Below are 22,798 nucleotides of genomic sequence, written 5' to 3'. Positions count from 1 at the left end.
TTATTTATTTAATTACGTTTATATACCGCCTCATAGCCAAAGCTCTCTAAATGTGGCTAACTTGTTGAAACTGTTTAAAAAGAATAAAAAACATCAAATGTCACCACCTTAAACCACTGTTGAAAAAGCTTGGCGTGATGATTTTACAATCTGGATAGTGAAAATCCATAATAAAATTTCACTTTATACTTGTTTTAATTCAGTTAGCATTTTTGGTCATTCATTCTTTCAAATTTATGCCATCAATCCTTAGGACTAGAAACTTTAAAACAATAACAACAACTTTCTTAAAGTTCTGGTGAGTGCTTTGTGGCTATGTATGGTCCATTGATGGCTAACTGAGATTCTGCTTATATAGGAACTAAGTAATTATGTCAGAATGTTCCATTTTAAGAAGGAAGAGTAGTGCAGCCTTGGGAAAGCCAAAGTGGGTTTATAGTGCAATCCTATACAAGTCTGTTGAAAAGTAAGTCCCACTGAGTTCAATGGGTCTTACTTCCAATAAGTGGATATAGGATTGCAGCCTTACTCACTTTAAATGGGAATAGGTTTTGAAATGTGAAATCTGCTTGGGAAATAGAACAAAAGCAAATGTAGGGTGCAGCTGAAATGCATCCTGTCAGGATACCAGGGTTTAGATTCTGATAACTTCTTCTTTTCTAGTCCACACTGTAATGGAGGAAAATGGAGTTGGTCATGATAATAGCATGCAGAGAGCCAGTGACTTCTTGGTCAACTCTAATGCAGAAGAAGAGGAAACTGGTGACCAAGCATTCCAGGTAAAAAAAAAAAGGCAATAAGTCTACATATATGCACCAGTTGCTGAGGAACATGGGCGGAAGGGTGCTGTCGCATCTGTGTCCTGCTTGTGGGTTCCTGGCCACTGTGTGAATAGAGTGCTGGACTAGATGGACCCTTGGTCTGATCTAGGATGGCTGTTCTTACGTTCTTATAAATCAGTTAAAAACTAGTTTTTTGTGACAAGGCTTAGGATGCCTCCACACTTCACAGAATCTGCAGCCCTTCTGTTTTCCCACTGCTCCTTCCATTATTATTTTTCTTATCAGAAAATCTGTTAAGGAGGAAAAGACTGAATAGCTGCACAGTGCCTTTGATTGATAACACTATTCTCTACAGGTATAAAAACCGAAATTGGAATTGTCTTTGAGCAGAGGATCTTGTTCCAGTGGATTTGCTTCATTCAAAACAGCAAATGTGGTGGTCGGAGGGGGGACTGTCTGTCACAAAGGCAAGGGGAAATGTTCGCATTCTGTCCAGTAAATACATTAGTAGGGGGCTCTTTTTCTCCTAGAATAGAAAAGCTTGGATGTTATCTGCTACTATAAAATTTATGGAACAAAAAATTGAGAAGATACTAAAATATACTTTCTCTATGGCAGCATCAAACATGCATGGACACGAGGGACCCATCTTTTGGGCAGGATGTGGTTCCAGCAGTCTTGCCCATCCCAGTGCCGATTACTGAAGAGGCTCATCCATCACTAAATGCACAAATGCAGCTATCTCAGCCACTCTCTTTTTCGGCAGAAGAATTTCAACTTGTGGACCAGAGTGGCCATTCCCTTTATGAAGTACAATCCTCAGAAGGGTCCAGTACTCACATGGTAAGTACCTCATGGTGCACTCAAGTGTTGGATGTATTTGAATCTCGGAGAAAGAGCTGTCCATTGGTTAGGATGCTGACCTGAGAACTATAATCACTTTCCTGCTTTGTAACAGGTTTTTGTTTATCAACAGGGCTGACCCTGCCAGTAACCAGCATGAGGCAGCCACTACCCTGCATCCCTTAAACTTGCCTTCTGCTCTCAAGGGCACTGCCGCGTTGCCAGACCAATTGGCTTTTGTACATGGAATTGCAAGGGGGGGGGGGGGCAAATCTTTCCTTTGCCTCAAGCAGGAAAATGTCTATGCTATTGTCTTATTGCATTTTATTTTATTTCTATACCACTTTTCTGAAGCCACCCAATGCAGTTTTGAGGAAATAAAAAACTATAGTCAACTTAGTAAAACATTAAACAACCTTAAAAAGCCATAACAACAATTTAGAAAGCCAAGGTAAAAAGATGTGTGTATGTTCCCCCCTTCTGGAACTTAGAGAGAGTGTGGACTAGTCACAACTCCAAAGGGAGCGCGTTCCAGAGTTTGGGAGCAACTCAGGAAAAAGCCATTTCCGTTGTGCCTGACGAGCAGGTCTCTGCAAGCAAGAGTGTCTTCAAAAGAGCCCATCCTGCTGATCTTAATAGCTGAGGAGGTTTTTATGAAGATAGATATTTGCTTCCTCACTGTCTTCTTGGTCTGTTGTTTTCTGATTTATTACCTTTGATGTTTAAATTAGGGATATGTGTAGACGAGGGGGGTTGAGGGGGATGATCTCGTGATTTTATGATCACGAGATCGTCCCCCTTGTCTACACGTGGCGCACAATGTGGCCGCCATTTCGGATTTTTTATTTTTAAAGGAAAAGGAGCGCACGAGCACTCGAACGAAATGGTGAGGTGTTGGTTTTTTTAATAAAACACACACGTCGCACTCCCCCCCCCCCCCCATGGGCACAGAGCTCTTGAGGAGCTCCATGCCCAGTTCCTGGCTCCTCGCGAAGAGCCGGGAACAACCACAATGGCGGGTCACACATCCTGCAGTCTCAGGGTCATCCTGAGACCATGGGAAAAAGCGGGGTGGAATTGTAGGGCGATATCCCGGGGAAAGGGAGGGATCATCCCTCCCTGCTCCCGAGATGCCTTGTGTGTCGTGCGGACGCACAGGGACGATCCCCAGGATATCGCCCCGTCTAGCCATGCCCTATGACAGTAGCAGATGATCTGGACAACATCTTTCTCTTTTCAATTATTTGTGTATAACAGTATCTTTCAAATATTATTTGAAGCAATTATCTGTCTGTACTGATTTTCAATATCCCACACAAAACTGTTTGTGTCTCTTTATAACATGAAGTTATAAAGTATCCTTCTATAACATGAAGTTAATAATTTAAAACTCAAATACACGTGCATTAAATTAAAGTTAGAATAAAATATTATCTTGCTTCCTACAACTTGCACATAAAGTAAAGGCAAATGCACACACGACTATTTCTGCAGTAGAGATTTTATTTTGCATTAAGCTTCTCCAGTTCTTACTTCATAGTTCATTGCAATTTAGTTTCACTTTTTCCAACATGTTAAACATAGAAGCAGTGTGAACCTGGATAGAGAAAGAGAAGGCAGGAAAAGCGAAGCTGGAGGTGGAATTACATTTAAACAAATTGTAAGCTGGAACAGATCTAGTTTACCATCCATAAATGGTGAGAAAAATACTGTAGATAAAAGCACAGGGTGAAGCAGAATTGCACTCATATGGTGAGCAGAATTGCACTCATATGGTGAGACATTCTCCTCCCTCCAGCTGCCCCCCTGTTTCTCCCTAAAATCTGCTCCAGAGAGTTGGAGGACATTCTAGAATAGATCTTGAGATCACGTGGGGCATCTGCAGGGGTGGAGGAATCACCCCCTTCCCGGTTCCTCTGTCAGAAGCAGCTCCATCATTGGAAGGACTTCACTTGATTCCACCCATAGTGTTGTTTTGGTGTCCCTATATGGAGTCTGCACGCTTCATTGAAGGTCCTCTTGGTGTTGCTTTTCTATCCATAATGATCTTGCGTGGGGATAAGATAGAGAAATCTTGCATCCATTGAGTGATTAAGGGTGTAGGTCTCCCCCTCCCCACTAACCCCAGTTTTGCAATTTTGGTAGGCAGGGGGACTCATTTTTTGTGCCCTAAAAGATCAAAAGGGATTATAATGATGGTGATCAAGATGTTTTTACACTCAAATCATGTTAATTCATTGTCCCTTCCAACTCACTCATTTGTTTCCTTCAAAGATGATTGTTGCCAGCCAGTCTGAAAATGGTCAAGTGCTACACGTTATTCCTTCTTCACAGCCAGGAATGGCACAAGTGATTTTTCCCCAAGGCCAGTGTCTGGATGTCACCAGCTCTCAGGGTGAGTTACTTTTGGAATTGGGGGTCTAAAACTCACAATATCCCATATATGGAAGAAAATTCCATTAAAGCATTTAGAGTTATTGCTAAGTAAGAGCATTTAACATTTGGTTTGTGTGTTTATATGACCTATAGTACACTAAAACCTAGGTAGGACTTTAAAAGAAATTTCCTTTCTCAATTTTTACCAAACCATCTGTCACCGTCAAAGGTACTTAGCAGCTCCCCTCCAAGATACTGTTCCATGCAGCACCCTCTCCTAACTTACTTGAAGACATAGGCTTCTCAGAGGCTGTGCCCCCCCTTATCTTTCTGGGGCACTTATCAGCAGCCTGTGTGCTTCTGCCTGCACAGAGGCCATTGCTGCTAATCACCAAGTATGGCTGATATTTGATACCTGCAGCACACTGGAATAGGAATAAGGTCTTGCTCTTTTCCTCCTCTGACTTGGGTTTCTCTCTTCTCACTGGCATGGTATAGAAACCTAGAATTAAGTGTGGAAATGCAAGCAAGATGGTGTTCCCGCTCTTGTTCTTGCAAGTGTTGTAGAGAATTATATAGAAAATTCCAAAATCCATAGTGACATGATATTGTTTTCTTGCGGTCAACACAACTACCTTTGCTTTATTATAAGGAAGTTAGCTAAGTTGAAACCAGAGCTGGACGGTGGTTATGTACAGGTACATTCTTCAGCTCAGAGCAGCACATGCCCAGAGCTCTGTCCTTACCTTGAATTAGAACAGAATTAGTCAGTGGAGCCTGAGTGCAAGTAAGAAGATTGCTCTGTCCGTAGGTTTTCTGAAGGTCTCGCAGACTCTACAGATTCAGACTGTGGCTCACAAAGTTCTCATTGTTCAGAAATAAGAGGAAAGTTTCTTTCCATTTTTTGCAAAGATGCTTCAGAAGAGAAAAACTGTGATGGGGATTTGCAGACGGTGGCAGTGGCTGCTATAGCAGACAGTATAAACAGTTACACCCTTCATCCTCAAGCATCTCTCACAGTGTCCAAAAAGACCGCTGACAGGTAGGTCAGACTATAAACAAAGCTCACCGGAGACTTTGTAAGTAATGAGTTTCTACAGACTTTCCTACTGTCCAATTTTGGGCTGAATTTACTCCTGTTGTGGTTTTGAAATGGTTCAGACGACACTCAAGGGCGGTGTTCTTAAGACACCTTAAACCATGGCTTTAACCACAGTGAATAAGCCTTTTTGCCAATTCTTAATATCTACTATCCCTCTGTTTCTCTCACTCTCTCACCCTCCTGGCCACATACACAGGTCATGTCCTGCTTAGGATGTTGACAACCATAGTTATGTGCCATAATCTCTTGTATGACACATCTCCTTCATTCCTTTCCCCCCTTCCCCTCAGTGACCCAGTTCGTACATAACGACAATTCATGGGTTTTTTAACCCACAAATTGCTGAAACCTAGCTGGAGCAAGTGAGCACACTGTCTCCAGCATGCTTGTCAATTCTGCTTTCAGTTATCAACCTACAATCATCCCATTCGTAGACTGTTAATCCAGACTTGGACATTTGGGGTTGTTTAACAGTTAAACTGTTGTTTAATTTTTATTTAATTTTTGTGAACCGCCCAGAGAGCTTCGGCTATTGGGCGGTATAGAAATATAATAAATAAATAAATAAATAAAATGAAACAACCCAGAATTAACCCAACAACAAACCGTGGCTTAAATCTGGGTTTTTTAACCCTTAAACAAAGCAGAGTGTCTGGGATCAGACCTCACTAACAACCTATGAAAGGGGTAATTGTAAGCTGTTAAGTGGAAGTGACAAGTGCACAAGAACCTACCTGTACACTGCGCTCAACATCTAAGGTCCTCCTCCGAGTGCCTACATTGAGGGAAGCTCGGAGGATGGCAACAAGGGAGAGGGCCTTTTCGGTGGTGGCCCCCCAATTATGGAATGATCTCCCCGATGAGGCTCGCCTGGCGCCAATACTGTTATCTTTTCGGCGCCAGGTCAAGACTTTTCTCTTCTCCCAGGCATTTAACAGCATTTAACAACCCTAAGTTTGTTTGTTTTTAACGGACCCCAGAACTGTTGTTTTGAAATGGATACCATTGTTTTTATACTGTTATTTTTATGTTTTTGTTAGTTTTAAATTTTGTATACTTTTTAATGTTCACTGTTTTTAACTTTTGTAAACCGCCCAGAGAGCTTCGGCTATGGGGCGGTATATAAATGTGATAAATAAATAAATAAATAAATAAGCAGCCGCTCTCGCTGTCTCTCCTGACTGCCTGACAACCCCTCAGTTGTCGTTATGTGTGAACTGGCTCAATTTATTTATTGCATTTCTATACCGCTCAATAGCTGAAGCTCAATATTTCTTCAATGCCCTTATTCATACAATCATGAATTGGTGAGGCCTTGCAAGTGCAAATAAGCGAACTGCCTCCCATCTGCTTGGCACTTCTACTTTGCACCCGCTTTCCCAAACAATCCAGGAACATTTCTGGTTTGTTAGTCATGACATCCAGACCTAGCACTCTGGGTTGTTAAGGGTTAAACAAGCCAGAGTTTTAACCCAACAACAAACCATGGATTCAAACTCTGGATTGTTTAACCTTCAGCAACCCAGAGTGCCAAGTTTGGATGTTCTTAGTTGTTTTGGAAAGCGGATGCAAAGTAGAAGCAGCGAGCATGCAGAAGGCAGGGTGCTTACTCACGCTCAGCCCCCAAAACCCATGGGTTGTCATTACATGCAAATTGGGTCAGTAAGTACAATATACAGCAATGGTTTTAAAATGATAGCTTCTGACTAATTTGAGTATTATGCCTTTTTGCAAATGCTCTCTTGCAAGTATCAATCACAAGCTTTGAAAGATTATAAACCTATTTCTGTTTTCAAAATAGCAATAAACGTCTATCAAACTGACGATTACTTGTTTTTAGTTAGCTGGATTTATTTTTTGACTACAAATTTCTGCATTATTGTCCAGGATCTTGGAAGATGCTTTTCCAGTTTGTCCTCAATCATTGTCCCCAAATACGCCAGCATGGGCTCACCGTCTCAGAAGCTGTGAGGTGAGCTCAAAATAAAACCAACGCTGAGCAAAATATTAATTTTACAAGCTAGTGTAGTGGGTAACTGCTGTTGTCATGTATTCTCATTAATTCTGTCCTGTCTCATTTTGTTTGTTGTGACCCAACGCAGTCTTGTAAGGTGAGAATGGTGTACGCAGGGAGGTTTAGACTGATTGCCATGTAATGTGAATGGTCTGAACAACCCAGTCAAAAGAGGGGAAATAACTATAATTGCTCTCTTAGGGTTAAACCTCATGTTGTCCTTCCCCCACAGTGGAATCAAATCTCCTCTCCCTCCTGCAGCCTCTTAGGTGCACCCCCAAACCTGTTCCAGGCTGTTGGGGAACCCTCCAGAGCAGTTTGGGGGGGTGCAGTTTGGAGGAGAGGAACACACATAGCAAGTTTGGATTTAGCCCTAAGAAACATATTTTTCTCGAGAAGATTAACAAATGAAAACAAAAATATTGTGCAAACTTTTCTCTAGTATCTGTCAGGGAAAAAAAACCAAGCAGAAAGGGATTACCTTACAGCAGCCTTCCTCAACCTGGGGCGCTCCAGATGTGTTGGACTGCATCTCCCAGAATGCCCCAGCCAGCTGGCTGGGGCATTCTGGGAGTTGTAGTCCAACACATCTGGAGTGCCCCAGGTTGAGGAAGGCTGCCTTACAGTAAAAACCTTCCCCCTGCCCACCACTTCTCTCCCCTTTTGCCCATCTCTGTTGTCCATCTCTCTTCCTCCTCCCCAACATAGGCACTAGTTATGACAAGACCTCTGACAGGAACATAGAAAGCAGCCTTATACTGAGTCAAAGCCTGGTAGCCCCCCTCCTATGGAATTCCCTGCCTCCAGAGGTCAGGCAGGTGCCAACTTTGTATTCCTTTCGGCGCCTCCTGAAAACGTCATTATTCCAGGAAGCCCTTCCTTAATGACCAGCCATGGTTCACTGTACATTTTGCTTCTTTTAAAGACTATTTTAAAGTGTTTTATTCTGTTTTCATTTTATTTTATCTGATACACCGCTCCGAAATTTTCAATGGGGAGCAGTATATAAATATTGTAAATAAATAAATAAATAAATAATAAACCACAGGTCTATTTAACTTAGTGATGTTGACACTGACTGGCAGTGGCTTTGCGGGTTTTTTGGCAGAATTATTTCCCAGCCCTACCTGGAGATGCCAGGGATTCAATTTGGAACGTTCTGCATGCAAAGCAGGTGCTCTACCCACTGAGCTACACCTCCTCCGAATCTCCTAATGAGCCTGGGGGGGATCTACACTACTGCTTTAAAGCGCTTTATAACAGTTTTGAGAACTGTTGGGGCCCAGGACACACTGCATATACAAGTTTCAAAACGTTTTCAAAGTGCTTTAAAGCGCTTTAAAAGCAGTAGTGTAGATCCCCCCTGGGACTCCTGGTTTTGTTTTTAAAAGAGCCCTATTGTGTGTGATTATGAGAAGCCATGGCCCTTGGCTTTGTTTTTAAGGAAGTTCCCTGACCAAAGAGCTTTGTTCTAAGGGGTAGGTAGGTAGGTAGGTGTGTCAGCTGGTGTTCAATGCAACTCCCCATATTCAGGCCTTTTGTCACTTATGGCAGCAGGTTATCTAGACTGATACTGAAGAATGTTTTACAGTAGTGCAGAATAATAAAGCCAAATTCTGAAGAGCTACGTCAAGAGAGTAGGGGACAGTACTGACCTGCTGAGCACTGAAAAGTATTTCAGTTGGTGAATAATTATTTTGCCTTCTGTTCCTGCAGAAAATTGGAGACTCGTACCGTGGCTATTGTTCAAGCGAAACAGAATTAGAGAGTATCCTAACACAGCACAAACAGCAAACACGCAGTGTGTGGGGAACACGCCAGTCTCCAAGCCCAGCTAAACCTGCCACAAGGCTAATGTGGAAATCCCAATATGTCCCATTTGATGGGATCCCTTTTGTCAATGCTGGTAATTAACTTTCTTGTTAATAGTTAAAAAGACCCTGGCTCAATTCAGACAACACGTTTCTTAACGGCGGTTTTAGAACTCCATGGTGGAGTTTTTACACCTCCGTTGAGAAGTGTGTTGTCTGGCAGGAAAACTCCACGCAACAGTGGAGTATTTTTGGAGAACACTCCACGCGGAATATCCACACAAAACTATAGGGGCTCTAATGAAGTTTTATTATAATAAAGGGGGACAGTTGATCGAACCTGCCCTAAAAATCTTTAACACCAAAGTAATAACACAGCTGCTTTATGGGTCTGAAATCTGGGGGTCTGACAACACCACGACCGAAGCCTTGGAGATTGTGCAGAACAACTTCCTTCGAAAACTTTTCTCGCTTCTATCTGGTACCCCTGCAGCTTTTTTGCGCACAGAAGCTGGTAGTCCTTCAGTTAGGGCAAGAATTGAGAGTGCGCAGCTAAAATATTTTAAACGAATCGCCATCTTGCAAAATGAGCGTCTTCCTACTAAGTCTTTTCTAGAAATGGATAACAATTGTCATTGGACGGCAATATTCCAAAAGCTCCTGTATAGTTATCATCTCCCTGAATTGAAGTTTGCTCTAAGCATGGATAAGAAGCAACTAAGGGATTGGTGTTTTGGTGTAGATTCCAGGAGGGACCTACAACTTATTTAAAATTCTAAATTCTCTCGGTGGTTCCCTCTTCTAAAAAACAGAACACTATAGAGCATGTTATCTCTCCAAATTGAGGCCACTGCCCCTGAGAAATGCTTTCATTGAATTGAGGTTTCAAGTGATGCCAACTGCAGTGCTGGATGGATGCTACCACAAGGTACCATTTGAATCGAGATTATGTATCTATGGTCAACAACAAGTGGAAGACATAACACACTATATGTTAACTTGCCCTCTGTATAGGGACCCAAGAGAGAGACTCCTGAAACCGCTGCTGACATATGGAGGCATGAATGCCCAAGCAGAAACAGTTCTCTTCCTCCTTAGCGATACCAACAGTTATGTCACTCATAAAGTGGCCCTGTTTGCACTGGCAGCGAAAAAGGTTAGGAAGAGAGAACTAGATAAAATTGCTATAAACTGCCACGGAGACTCAAAGTGCTGAGCGAAATGAGAGCTTTAGTCACAGTAAATTTAAGCTTGTCTGTATGGTTCTCTTGGTTATTTTAAACTGTTGTGTACTTTTATAGTTGTATGCTTTTCTATGGATGCATTTGTCATGGCCTTCGGCTAGCACAATAAACTGATGATTGATTGAATATCCACACACTGCAAAGGAGAGTTCCTGTACACCCATTGTGTTGTGTGTTGTGTGGCAGGCTCTATGGAGTTTTCTGTTGCATTGAGTTGACTTTTCCCACTGGCCGTAGAGTTCCATGGCAAGAGTGGCGAAACAAGGTGCCGGGATTTATTTTCCACCCAGCAATGGCTGATAGGATACCATCGGGAGGACTGGGGGAGGAGAGAGGGTGGAGGAACTGTCAATCAAACATTGTGATGGATTTTACTCAACTCCACAGTAGCCCACACTCACACAACGGTGGAGTTAGAACATTATGTTGTGTAGGGAGTACCCCCTAAAAACTCAAACTCGATTCTCTTGCAGAATGTATGTAGAGAAGATGTAAAGTTTTGTCTGGAACAAACTTTGAAAACAGGAATTCCCTTTTGTAGTCTAAAAATAATCAGTAGGAGAAATAATAATCAGTGGGAGAAATAATCAGTTATTTCATATGAAATCAGTATCAGTGATATGAAAAAAAATGAGCTCAAAATCACTGGTTTCTGTGAAGGAAAACAGTTCTGTTACATCGGACCTGTCGCATTTCTCCTCCCTTTCCAAACAGGAAGTAGAGCCATAGTGATGGAGTGCCAATATGGGCCCCGAAGGAAGGGTTTTCAGCCTAGAAAAACTGGTGAGCAGGAGAGCATTTCCTGCCAACTGTACAAAGCCACTTGTCCTGCAAGGTAAGTTATAGCGAGCTGCAAAGGGAACAGGCTTCGATTTGAATTAACTAGTTACTGCACTTCAATAAATACAAGAAATGCTGGTTTGTTTGATTCAAAGTGTACAAATAATTTGTGAGGAAACCTTATTGCTGATCCTATGCAAATAGGTGGAGGCAAGAAGGGGATAAACTCCACGAAGAGGATGTGGTTGAAATTTTACAGCAGTTTTGCAATTTCCAATCCATTATCACTTGCATTGATCAGTAGTTCCTTGCAGGCGCTTAAAACCCATTTTGTATAGAGAAATACTATTGAGTTATAAAAGATCACTGTACTGAAAGAGATATTTTCCAATGATAAAAAATCAATCAAGGAGTTCTGGGATTATTATTTTTGGCCTACTAACATAAAATGATAATTTTAAGAGAGAAAAATCAAATCTATTGGAAGGTTTAACTTAACTAAAGGTGTACAGAGACTTTTAAATATTATTTGGTTAAATTTAACAGCTAGAGACTTCTTCTCTGAGCAATAACTTTGGGTTATTTTTAATTGTATGAGTCTCTTAATTCCTTCATGATTTGTCTACAGGCCGTATATTACTGGCATATATCATTGTATTTTGGCCGGTGCCTGGGTTTATAAAAATGCACACAGACTTTTGGGTTCATACTTCATTTTGCTCCAATTTGCAATTACGTTTGTTTAATTATACTCAACATTTTTAATATTAAAAATAAAAGTGTATTGTACATTGGTATAGATTATAGTCTAATTCTTTTTTTTAAAAAAACACCCTTATGGACATAAATAAACTCCCAATTTAGAATTATAGTGAAAACCATTGTTATTCGTGGAATCTGCATGTTGGCCTTTTCAATGAAATATGTTTCATGGGAAGGCAGTCAGGAAAGGATGACCAACTAACTCCCCACTTTGAATTTTATATATATATATATATAAGTTTTGCTGGGAGCAAGCATGCTGCCTCTGGCAAGCTCTTCAGTTCCGTTCCGCCTTCCGTAAAATACCTATGAATACCTATTCATAGGTTGTGAGTGTGATGTCCAAACCTGGACACTCTGGGTTTGCTTAGAGGTTAAACAACCCAGAGCTCATCCAAGAACAAATTTGTAAGTTAACCCTGGGTTGTTAATGCCTAAACAACCCAAGTGTCTGGATTTGAATGTCATGCTTACAACCTACGAACAGGGTGTTCATAGGTTGTTTACAGATACCGGAACTGAGGAGCGTGCTCAAAGCAGTGCTCCCATCATGCCCAGCAAATCATGAGTTAATTAACCCATGATTCACCATTATATGCAAACATGGTCTAAATATATTACAGCATATTATTCTAATTGGAGCTAGGGTATTCATGGTGTTTGTGTGTGAGAGTCACAGCAGCTTTATGGCCTCTGTCTCTGAAACCTTCTCATACTTAAGAAAGAACTATGTAAAAGCTAAATGATTAGTGTGCTTCATATCTATTACGGTGAGGTTTAGCGTTACGGTTTTGTTAGATCACAGTTTCCTGTGACGTCCCTATTGAGAAGCTGTAGTTTAAGTGCTCCCTACAAACTAGACCTTAAAACCATGGTTTGATCTTGTTTAATCCAGTTTCTTTCCCAGTTTAGAAGTCATGAGAAACTATGATTTAGCAAATTTGCAATTTTCCTCTGAAACCAGATGCACGTGGAAAGGAAGGATTACTTCAGCCTAGTGCACTCGCTCTCTACAGCAAACCACAGCTTACTACATATGTTTCAGACATAGCATTCCCAGTTCTTCTGAGTAATCCTTACAGCAACCCATCAAGGGTACACTAGTATTTTCTCCCACATTAAAGAAAAAGTCACGGCTTTCCTAAAACTACCCTTGAAAGTTCATGGCTGAGCTGAGATTTGAATTAGGGGACATCCATCTTACAACTCATGCTTTTAACCATTGTGCTATATAAGCTACTTATAGAATTACAGGCTTGGAAGAGAACAGTGAATCATGCAGTCTAGTTCTCTGACCTAAAATAGGATGCCCTATATACAGAATAATTTTTAAAAAACTATTTTGGTTTTTATGTAGTCTGTTCCCAAAGGCTCAGAGTGGGCTTTGTAAGCTTGCAAGATATCTTGATTGAGTTCTAAATCCAAATGATACAGCATAAGAAACCTCCTAAGATTTCATAAACAATTCAGACATGTATGGATAATAATACCACAACCTTTGATAACCCCTTTTCCTAATTATGAGGCTTAATTTGTTAATTATTAAATATAGCTATTTAATACACAGTTGTAATGACATAGTTTATATCTGAATTGAACTAGAAACTTGGGCTATATCTGCATGATAGTTAGGGCTTCCATCATCCACAATGGCAAAACCAGATTGCAGCTTAATTTGAAAGACTATTTTAACTTGAGTGATCAAATTGTGTTCTTGGTTTTTAATTTTAATTTGTGCATAGGCGTAACCATTTCATTGCTTTAAAAATTGGTCTTTCTGCACATTTCTATTTAAGAAGGACTTGTAAAATTCCTGTTTTCACGTTTCCAATATTTTGGAGTGTTTCATTGTAAAATAAGTTCTTAACAAAATAAACTCAGGTGTTGTTGTTTTTAAGTGTTGTAATTCTCCCCCCACCCCCCATAACTTTTTTTGCTGTGGAAGGATCTACATTAAGAAGGTTCAGAAGTTTCCTGAATATAGAGTCCCCACAGACCCCAAAATTGATAAGAAAATCATACGCACGGAGCAGGAAAAAGCTTTCAACATGCTGAAGAAAAACCTGATTGATGCTGGAGGAGTTCTCAGGTAATACCTTTCCTTCAGCTTGATCAATGGCTGTAATAATAAATGCCCATACATAGACTGCATTCATGTTTTAATATTTTTTGGCCTTGATTCTTGTGGTATCCAGCCCAGATCTCGCTTTATTGCGCCAATTCATATAGTGAAACATAGTGTTAAAAGACACTGATCTCCCTTTTCAGTGTATTAGTTCTGTGAATGTATTTTCATGAAGCATCTCCTTAGAGATGACTTGGAAACCATTTAGTTTTATCACTCCAATAGTTAACTTGAATGCTGATGGCTACGTAGCCAAAACAGGGCCATTGAGAATCAAGAGGGAGGAATTGTCATTCTCCGGTGTACTGCAGGGTTTGCGGAAGTGCAACAAATCTTTAGGGGAAAACCCCTAACAAAACAAACCCAAACAAGGTCTGAGCATGCTCAGTGGCCATGGAATGGAGTATCCTGGAAGAGGGTATGTCTGTCTGTCTGGAACCCTGGTCCGAAGACTCCACACTGCAGCATTTCGTTGCAAGTTCCGCTTGAATATTGTTTGCTGGGAGATTACATGTGTTTTGAATTTGATTATTTGGATATGACTAGGATTATCCCTTGTAGATCACTGGCGTTCATTCTAGTTAGTCAGTGTGGAGGGCGCGCAAGTTTCGAAGCTAAAAAAATAGGAAGGTTAAGGGTCAACCAGAGATTTCGGGGGAGGAGATAAGAATGACATGCATGTCTAGACGTTTATCCGAAATTTAAATGATCAATGTACTTCAAGATGGTACTACTGCTACGGAGTAAAAAAAATAGTTTCCAGAATTTTTGTAACAGTCGTATTGGCTGGGATCTTGAAATCGCTTTTGTATTTGAATGGTGGGTGAGACAACTTCCACTTACTCCCCCTGTGTCCCCTTGTGCCTCCTGCAAATCTGCTCGGGGTGGGGGGGCATTGGGGGATCCTCTGGAACAGTTGCTAGCAGGGCTTCAGGAACGGGAAAATAGGTGAAAATCCTCTACTGGGTCCCATCTTTGAACAGAAGGAGCACATATATTCTTGGAAGCCTAGTTAGGATCCAAGTCAGTATGTGTAGAAGTGTTGCCTTGCCTGTTAACTAAACATGAAATACTCACTTGACTTGCTTTTTGTTTCTAAGGGGCGTGTGTGTGGAATTAAATGGCTTATTTTGCAGTCTAGCTTGGACATTGTATCTGTCTTACCAGGTGGTATGTGCAGTTACCTACCCAGCAGGCTCACCAATATCATGAATTGGAGGAGATCTGCCTTCCACCTTCACCTTTCTCCATCCCATCTCCTGAGGAAGAGGATGATGCAGTTAGAGATGAGAACTGCACGTTACCTTCACGACTTCACCCACAAGTAGCAGATAAGATCCGAGAACTGGTGTCTCAAGGAATAGAACAAGTCTATGCAGTGAGGAAACAGTTACGGTAAGGCTTTGTAACCTCTGCAATGCATTTCATCCCTCCTGCGTTATGATAAAGCCATCTTTACCCCTTCTTGACCACTTGGGGTGCTTTCAGGCAAGGCTTTTACTGTGTAAATGCCCTGCCTCATTCATGGAATTTTAAGTGGTTCAGATGATGACATCTTCAACTTGTAACTCTTCCGTGTTTTCCCACTGCGTCTTCTTTTTCTTTCTACAAAAAATCAGTTAAGGAGGAAAAGATGGAGTAGCTGCACAATGTGTTTTGATTGGTAACCCTGGGAGCCATCTGACTGGAAGCACCTTAGATCTTTTTGTGTTGGGATGTTCAGTTAAGTGCTTTTTAGAAACAATTGAGAAGAGCACACCAGAGACCTATGGAAAATCTCTTGTCCGCAGCCCCCTAAGCTCTTCAGTTTAGAAAACATGCTACTTTTATTTTTAATCATCCATAGCTGAGATTTTCAAGGAGTCAAACCACGCAGTTATCTTATACTGTGTAGATACTGCATAAGAGATTTTTGCTTTGCATCCTAGTGATTTAGATAATCTGTACCAAATTGCCTTTTTTCTTTTGCAAAGATTTGGAATTCATATTTTACTGAAATAGCCCTGCAAATTTTTCAGAATGCAACAAATAGGTTAACCTGCTAAATGTTTCTTAGTAGAGTAACATCACTTGCGTTGGATTCCAAGTTGCTCCGCCGTTCATGTAATGGGGCAGTGCTTTCTACCAACTCCCTGCTCTATCTTTAGTTCCCTGCACTATTCTCAAGGGTTCCCTGACCACTGTGGATGCTGTTCCATTCACAGAAGGAAAGTTTGGACCTAAGCCTTGTTTGAATGTTATTGGGAAGAGGGGACAGGTAAGGTTACATTTTGTATCACAAATGTGTGTAATCCTCTCTTTCCTGCATTGTAATACTCAACAGAAAGTTTGTGGAACGAGAATTGTTCAAACCTGATGAAGTGCCAGAGAAGCACAACTTGTCATTTTTTCCTACTGTAAATGATATCAAGAACCACATTCATGAAGTTCAGAAGACCCAAAGAAATGGGAAGATAGTATATAACTCGGAAACTATCCCCGCAATGGTAATCTTGGAGTCTTCTCTTTCCTATTGAACCTCAGTTCTGTAGTCATTTTGTCAGTCTTCATTACTTGTTCCTGACTCACTCAGAACATTGAGTTATGTCAAATGCCTTAGGACCCATGTTTACCTGAGTGTAAATTGATTGCAAAAAAAAAGTTTTTAGACTTTATATCACCCTGTTAGTGAGGTGCTAATAGTTAGTTTGACACAAGACAGAAAGGAGCTCTGGAACAATATTTTTGCCCTTGTGTATTTAAGCATGCTGTTTTTTCTTGATGGCTTTACTTTTCATATCATGATGACTGTACTTATATTGATCAGTGCCAAAAGGCTTAAGATTTCCCCCCAATAGAAGTATAAAGATTTTTAGATTGATTTTGTCACTGAATCCCAAAGTGGGTAACCATAGTGTAGCATTAACTGGGTAAAAAAAAGTGGATAGAAACTGAAATTCTATTCAAAGCAATACTATTCACAAGATTATGTGAATCTGACTTTGTAACCCTGGGGGGGTCAACATGGATTTAGTACTTCACTTAACCATGGGTCTGGGCTTGAGATCGAGATGATGTAGTTATTGGGCAGTATCCAATGATGTCATTCCACATACTCGAATAGCGCTAGTGAAGCTCTGCCAAACCTTTCTATTCCGTATTATGTTTGTGCAACTGGTTGCTTGCAAAACCTCTTGTTCAAACATAACTTTAGATGGATTCTCCTCTTGCAAATAGTTCAGCACTTAGTTTCTGCTAGTGTAACATCGTTTGTGCTAGTGGAATGACACAGTTGTTTTTAATTTTTGTGAACTGCCCAGAGAGCTCTGGCTATTGGGCGGTATAGAAATGTAATAAATAAATTAAATAAATAAATAAATAAATACTGGCCATTCAGAGCACATCTGGGTTAGGATTAATCACAGCTAACGTAATGTTATTATGCGAAGACAAATCATGGTTGAGGTTGCTGGGAATTTGTGGGTGAAAAAGGAGCACACAGTCCCTTTCCCTTAACCATACATTTGTAATCAAAGAAATACTTACTCTCGTATAGTTGGTACCAAAGAATATTTCTAACACAAGTTAAATAAATAGTTTACAGTGGCCTTGTTCAGACAACATGCTAAACTATGCTGCTTAACCACAAAATGGTTAAGTGAATGCATTCCATACCCATTTTGTGGTTAAGCAGCATGGTTTAGCGTGTTGTCTGAACTAGGCCACAGTGGAGTAGCTCGTGTGTTACGTTAAGCCTCATTAATAATAAAAGTCACTATCAGCATTTTGCTACATTGGCTAAAACTGATTTCCCCAGAAACCGGCAAAATTAAATAAGCACAGCTCATAAGTTTAAAATCAATTACTTGCTGAAAAGTCTAGCAATAGTTCCAGTAATGAGATCACCATTTTCTTTCGAAATGGCCAGTTCACTAGAATAGTTTTGTAAAAATTCTAAAATGAATCAGACAGGACCATATTTCTAGATCTACAAATGGGAAGGGACTAGGCCATGATGTGGGTCGGTAACAATGGGCTAGAGCAGCCTTGTAGTTGGAGTGCAATAAAATTCTTAAACTGATGTAGCAGTTAAGAGTATTCATCATTCAATATAGTTCTGTTATTTACACATACACTAGCTTTTGAGTTGAAGGGCAAGAGTAAGAAATCAAGGATCTGAGACTGCATAGGAATTAATACTGAGGGGTCATTATAGACCCAGATGCCATCGCTGTACAATTACATTATAACAATATTACTTAATATTCTTCAGTTTTGTTTTGTTTTACGTTAAATTGGAGTCATTGTCAAATGCATCTCATTGGATTTTTTTTTTAAAGCCATTGCTAGATTGGAGTCCAATATCAGCTCAACACAGTGCTTTTTACAACTATAGGAAGGTTAAAGAAATTAAAAACAAATCTGTGGGAGATGAAAGTGTAAACATGGAAAAGTTTTTTACATTTCAGTGTTTGTGGACTGACAGCCCCAATGTTTATGATTTCACTGTGTGAGAGTGCGATAAGAGTGCTGAAATCTAGACATTACTGTTTTTCCTTTTTCAGCTGCAGTGGACCACAGACAGTGGGAATGTTCTTACTGAAACAGTGGCGGTTACATTTGCATCACCACCTACTGAGGGTAGGAGCAAGATGAAAACGACTACAAGTCTTTGTTTATTTTCTGAGTTCATCATCGTAGTTCTTGATCCCACATAGCATTTACTCAAACATGCCCAGTTTAATGGCAGTTTCAAGGTAGACCCGTTGTCACTCCTTTACAAAAGCTATACTTTTTGTGTGGGAGGGGCCAGGTTTCTTTTTCTTACAGTTCACATGCCTTGTAAATGTTGATTTGTTAATTGTTTAAATCAAGGGTGTTGAATCTCTTTCAGCCTGAGGGCCAGAGACAATTTCAGAGAGGCGCTGGGGAGACGCATTCCAGCGGTGGGCGGGGCCAGAGGCAAATCAAATCGGCCAGTTCTTCCCATTGCAAACTTAGGTGCCACATTTCGTGGCACAGCAGGCTCCTCCTCCCACCCCCAGCAGTTGGCTTTTGGAGGGGGCATGGGCTCCAATGGGAAGGGGGAGATGGGAAAAACGTGTCCCATGAGTGGAAGTCTTCTCACAGAAATAAGGATTCAAGCCAATATTTCACCCACCAATTCCTGTTTTATAAATGTATATCCATGCTTGTGTTCAAAGATGCACACATAGCATAACAATAATGTCCACATCCACGTGTTGGCCCTTGCATCCACATTCCAACATGGGATCAAGCATACCCATCCCTACATTATAAAATGTAGGGTTCCTTATACACTAACACACATAAATGTATATGTGATGTAATGTGTATAAGTATAATTTGAAAACTTGCCCCAAAAGTGTCTCTGTGTCTTCCTGTTTCATTAACGCCTGCCTTATGGTTTCTGAGAGACATGGTAAAAATTACTCTTGCTGGCCCTCAGGAGACTTCTTCTGCTTAGGGGAGGCTTGTGAATTTTACTTTTTTGTCATGTGTGAAGTCTGGTGTTTTTGCCATGTTTTAGAACATGGATCTGTTTTTCGTAGGGATTTAGGGAGCTGCCTTATACTGAGTCAGATCATTGGTCTATTTCACTCAGTGTTGCCAACACTGACTGGCAGCAATGGTTCTCCGGCGTTTCAGGCAGGATCCTTTCCTAGCCCTACCCTGGAGATGCTGGGGATTGAACTTGGGACCTTCTGCACCCAAAGCATGAGCTCTTACCACTGAGCCACAGCCCGTTCATATTCCTGTTGATGGCCGCAATGTGAAACCCCTTGGATGTAGGGATGGCTCCAAGTGTAGACTTTTCTCTAGATACATGTGAATATTATAGATACAACATTTTCAGAGAATTGCTCAGGTGTACCTCCTAGGTCTCTCGAAAAGGGGTCTTCAGTTTGACAAAGACGATTGAAAGAGGCTTTGACATTTGAAAATACTGCTCAGCAGTATTTTCCTGTTTCCTTTTGTCCCTTCACCTGGAGTGTGCAGAGACTGATTTTTACATTGCCTTTTAGGTATCATGAGTTTCTAACTTGTAATTTCAATTGGGAATGCACTGGACAAATAACTGTTCTTTGACATAGTTTAACATTAACTAGTATCCACTTTATTAGTAAAGTAATTGGACTTCTTTCCTTGCATTTTCCTCCATGGTTCCTTTAAATGTTCCTCCAGAGAAAAAAAACTATTGAGCATTTACAAAGTCTTTCTATGCTCATGAATGAAAAGTCTTTCGGAATTTTGTTCGGTTAGCTAAGCTTTTTTCAAAGGTACAGGTTCCCCCCCCCCCCCCGTCTTCTAAAAGTTGTTTTGTCTTTGGTGCTTTGTTGTTGTTTTTACAGGGAGCTCATCAGAAAAAACAATAATCAAAGTGGAATCGAATCAGGCAAGGGAGATATTATATTCAAAGACGGCTCAGTTACTTTCTTCACTCCAGCCCAGAGTGTTTGCCCAGCTAAAGGTAACATCACCAGTTTCTATAACAAGGTATCAACCAATTGCAAGGATCTTAGTGGCTGGGATCCACAGGAGCTCTTTTGTGGTTGAAAAACGGACCTCCCAATTTCTGACAGGAAGAGTTGGAGTTCAGAAACACAACAAACTGGGCATCCCTAATCCTACACAAAAGTGTGCATTTTTTTTCCAGAGATGGGTGGCTTTGTTTGGTTTAGAGGAAGGTGAAAAATATCACTCTACCTGTAAACTTCAGTCAGGATTCACAAACTACCTAGCTCTAATGTTATCACGATTGAACTAATATGAAGATAAGAACAAACTTGGTGAACTGTTATAATCTTTAACATTATGCAATACTGTGTGTAGATGAATTCATAGAGGGTTCCTAAAAATGTTTTACTTTGGTGTTTTAGGGATTACAGTTACAGTCAGCGCTCACTTCCACTGATGGAGCGGCAGCTCTTATAACCATGGATAGTCAGGCTCCACCCCACCCTGCAAGTCTACCACATTCCATAGGGAGGCAAATAACAAGCCAGCCTGTACTTTGTCAAGATCAAAACCTTCAAGCAAGTTTCAATCAAACACAGAACAATGCTCCTGCATCAGTGCTTGGAGAGCAGCCTGTATCAGATCAAGGGGTAGTCACTGTGTGCCAGCTTATAACTGTTGGAAGTATCGAGGATGCTGAAGCTATCAAAGCTAGTCAGACTCTTTTGGGAGATGCACAGTCCATTCCTGCACAGACTGTAGACAACTATCCAGCACTTAGTAAGTACAAATCTCTCTAGGTTGTTAACAGGCAAAGTGCTGCCCTTCTTGGCTATCTGTGTCACAGCAGTAGGTGAAGTAATGGCTAGTGGGTAGTTGATAATGCTTAATGATATATGTCCAAGGTCTGCTAGGGTTTTTCAGAGCAGTGCATATTAGGGTCCACCTGTCTATGTATACATTCAAGGCATATAAATAATAGGAACATTTATAGTCAGGTTCTGGGATGCTAAAGCATTCTTGTAGGTAGAAATTTATAATTTATGTAATGTGACTACTCCTTGCCTCTTGGGAATAAGGGTGTGTGCATGCATAAAATATTTAGGGCACAGATAAATGTAAATCTCTATCTCATTCTGCATATAGATGAATATTACCCTCTTGCTCAAAGATATATATTCACGTTAGCACAATAGGGCTTAATATGAGTTAGCAATCAAGGGATTATCTCCACAACCTATTTTCAATGCTTGGACTCTGCTCTGGAATATATAAAGTAGTAGTCAGGATGGTTTCCAGGAGTATACTATGTGGATGGAATGTCGTAACCTTGAATCTGGGAGAGGAGGGGGCAACTTCCTAGTTAGAGCACCTACTTTGCATGAAGGTTTGCGCCCCCGTACTTCTCATCATGGAAATTGCGGACTTTGGTGAAGTGTATTTCAAGAGAAGTTTCAAACGGAGCCTTGGTGCCAGGTTGGTATGTTCTAGTGCATGAGTGGAGAGCCTGTGGCCCTCCAGATGTTGGACAACTGTTCCTATCATCCCTGACCATTGGCCATGCTGGCTGGAGTCCAACAACAACTGGATTACCACAGGATGACCACCCCCTGTTCTAGTGTCTTTATCCGTCCCCCAAAGGAATTAGGCCCCGTAATTTCTTTGTATAAATCCCTAGAGTTACAAGTAATGAGGAACAAATTATTTGAGAACTTTTCCAATTTCACTTTACTGGTGGTTTTGTGTGTGTGTGCGTGTGCGTGTGTGTGTGTATTTGTTAAGGAAAACATTTTATATATGTCTTTGTGTGTGATGTGAGTAGGAATGGTGAGAGCGCCACTTGCTGGTGCTCCGCATGCTGTGGAGAATGTGGATAGAGAGGCATTTTTCTCCCTCTCCCATCATACCAGCACCCTGAGTCATCTTTTTTATTATTTATAATTTTTTATTTTTTAATACATCCAAACAATACAACAATACAATATAAAACAATACCCCATAATACACATAATATAAAGTAAACAATTTATTTATTTATTTATTTATTTATTTACATTTATATACCGCCCCACAGCCGAAGCTCTCTGGGCGGTTTACAACAATTAAAAATAGTAAACATTAAAAGTATACAAAAATTTTAAAAACATAAAAACAGTATAAAAACAACAGTATCCATTTAAAAACAACAATTCTGGGGTCCATTAAAAACAAACTTAACGTTGTTAAATGCTGTTAAAATGCCTGGGAGAAGAGAAAAGTCTTGACCTGGTGCCGAAAAGATAACAATGTTGGCGCCAGGCGAGCCTCATTGGGAAGATCATTCCACAGTCGGGGGGCAACCACCGAGAAGGCCCTCTCCCTTGTTGCCGTCCTCCGAGCTTCCCTCGGAGTAGGCACTCGGAGGAGGACCTTAGATGTTGAGCGCAGTGTATGGGTAGGTTCATGTCGGGAGAGGCGGTCCATCAGGTATTGTGGTCCCAAACCATGTAGAACATAAACA

General features: G+C 40.8%; 1 protein-coding gene across 2 annotated transcripts in view; it reads left to right on the top strand.

Annotated features, from left to right (window-relative positions):
- Positions 1 to 22,798, top strand: part of CARF (calcium responsive transcription factor) — a 29,205-nt gene that overhangs the window by 3,049 nt on the left and 3,358 nt on the right. For both annotated transcript variants that reach the window (XM_063116159.1, XM_063116158.1), the window contains exons 2-14: positions 664 to 779; positions 1,401 to 1,625; positions 3,900 to 4,020; positions 4,914 to 5,043; positions 6,991 to 7,075; positions 8,834 to 9,023; positions 10,887 to 11,007; positions 13,660 to 13,803; positions 15,007 to 15,234; positions 16,163 to 16,325; positions 18,384 to 18,459; positions 20,193 to 20,311; positions 20,721 to 21,078. In XM_063116159.1, coding sequence (XP_062972229.1) covers positions 675 to 779; positions 1,401 to 1,625; positions 3,900 to 4,020; positions 4,914 to 5,043; positions 6,991 to 7,075; positions 8,834 to 9,023; positions 10,887 to 11,007; positions 13,660 to 13,803; positions 15,007 to 15,234; positions 16,163 to 16,325; positions 18,384 to 18,459; positions 20,193 to 20,311; positions 20,721 to 21,078 — 2,065 coding nt within the window. In that variant the 5' untranslated portion in view covers positions 664 to 674. The remainder of the gene's footprint in view (positions 1 to 663; positions 780 to 1,400; positions 1,626 to 3,899; positions 4,021 to 4,913; positions 5,044 to 6,990; positions 7,076 to 8,833; positions 9,024 to 10,886; positions 11,008 to 13,659; positions 13,804 to 15,006; positions 15,235 to 16,162; positions 16,326 to 18,383; positions 18,460 to 20,192; positions 20,312 to 20,720; positions 21,079 to 22,798) is intronic.

The sequence above is a fragment of the Elgaria multicarinata genome, chromosome 2, assembly GCF_023053635.1.
Source record: "Elgaria multicarinata webbii isolate HBS135686 ecotype San Diego chromosome 2, rElgMul1.1.pri, whole genome shotgun sequence".
Taxonomy (NCBI): domain Eukaryota; kingdom Metazoa; phylum Chordata; class Lepidosauria; order Squamata; family Anguidae; genus Elgaria; species Elgaria multicarinata.
Note: the sequence above shows the minus strand (reverse complement) of the source record. Positions and strands in the feature narration are given on the sequence as shown.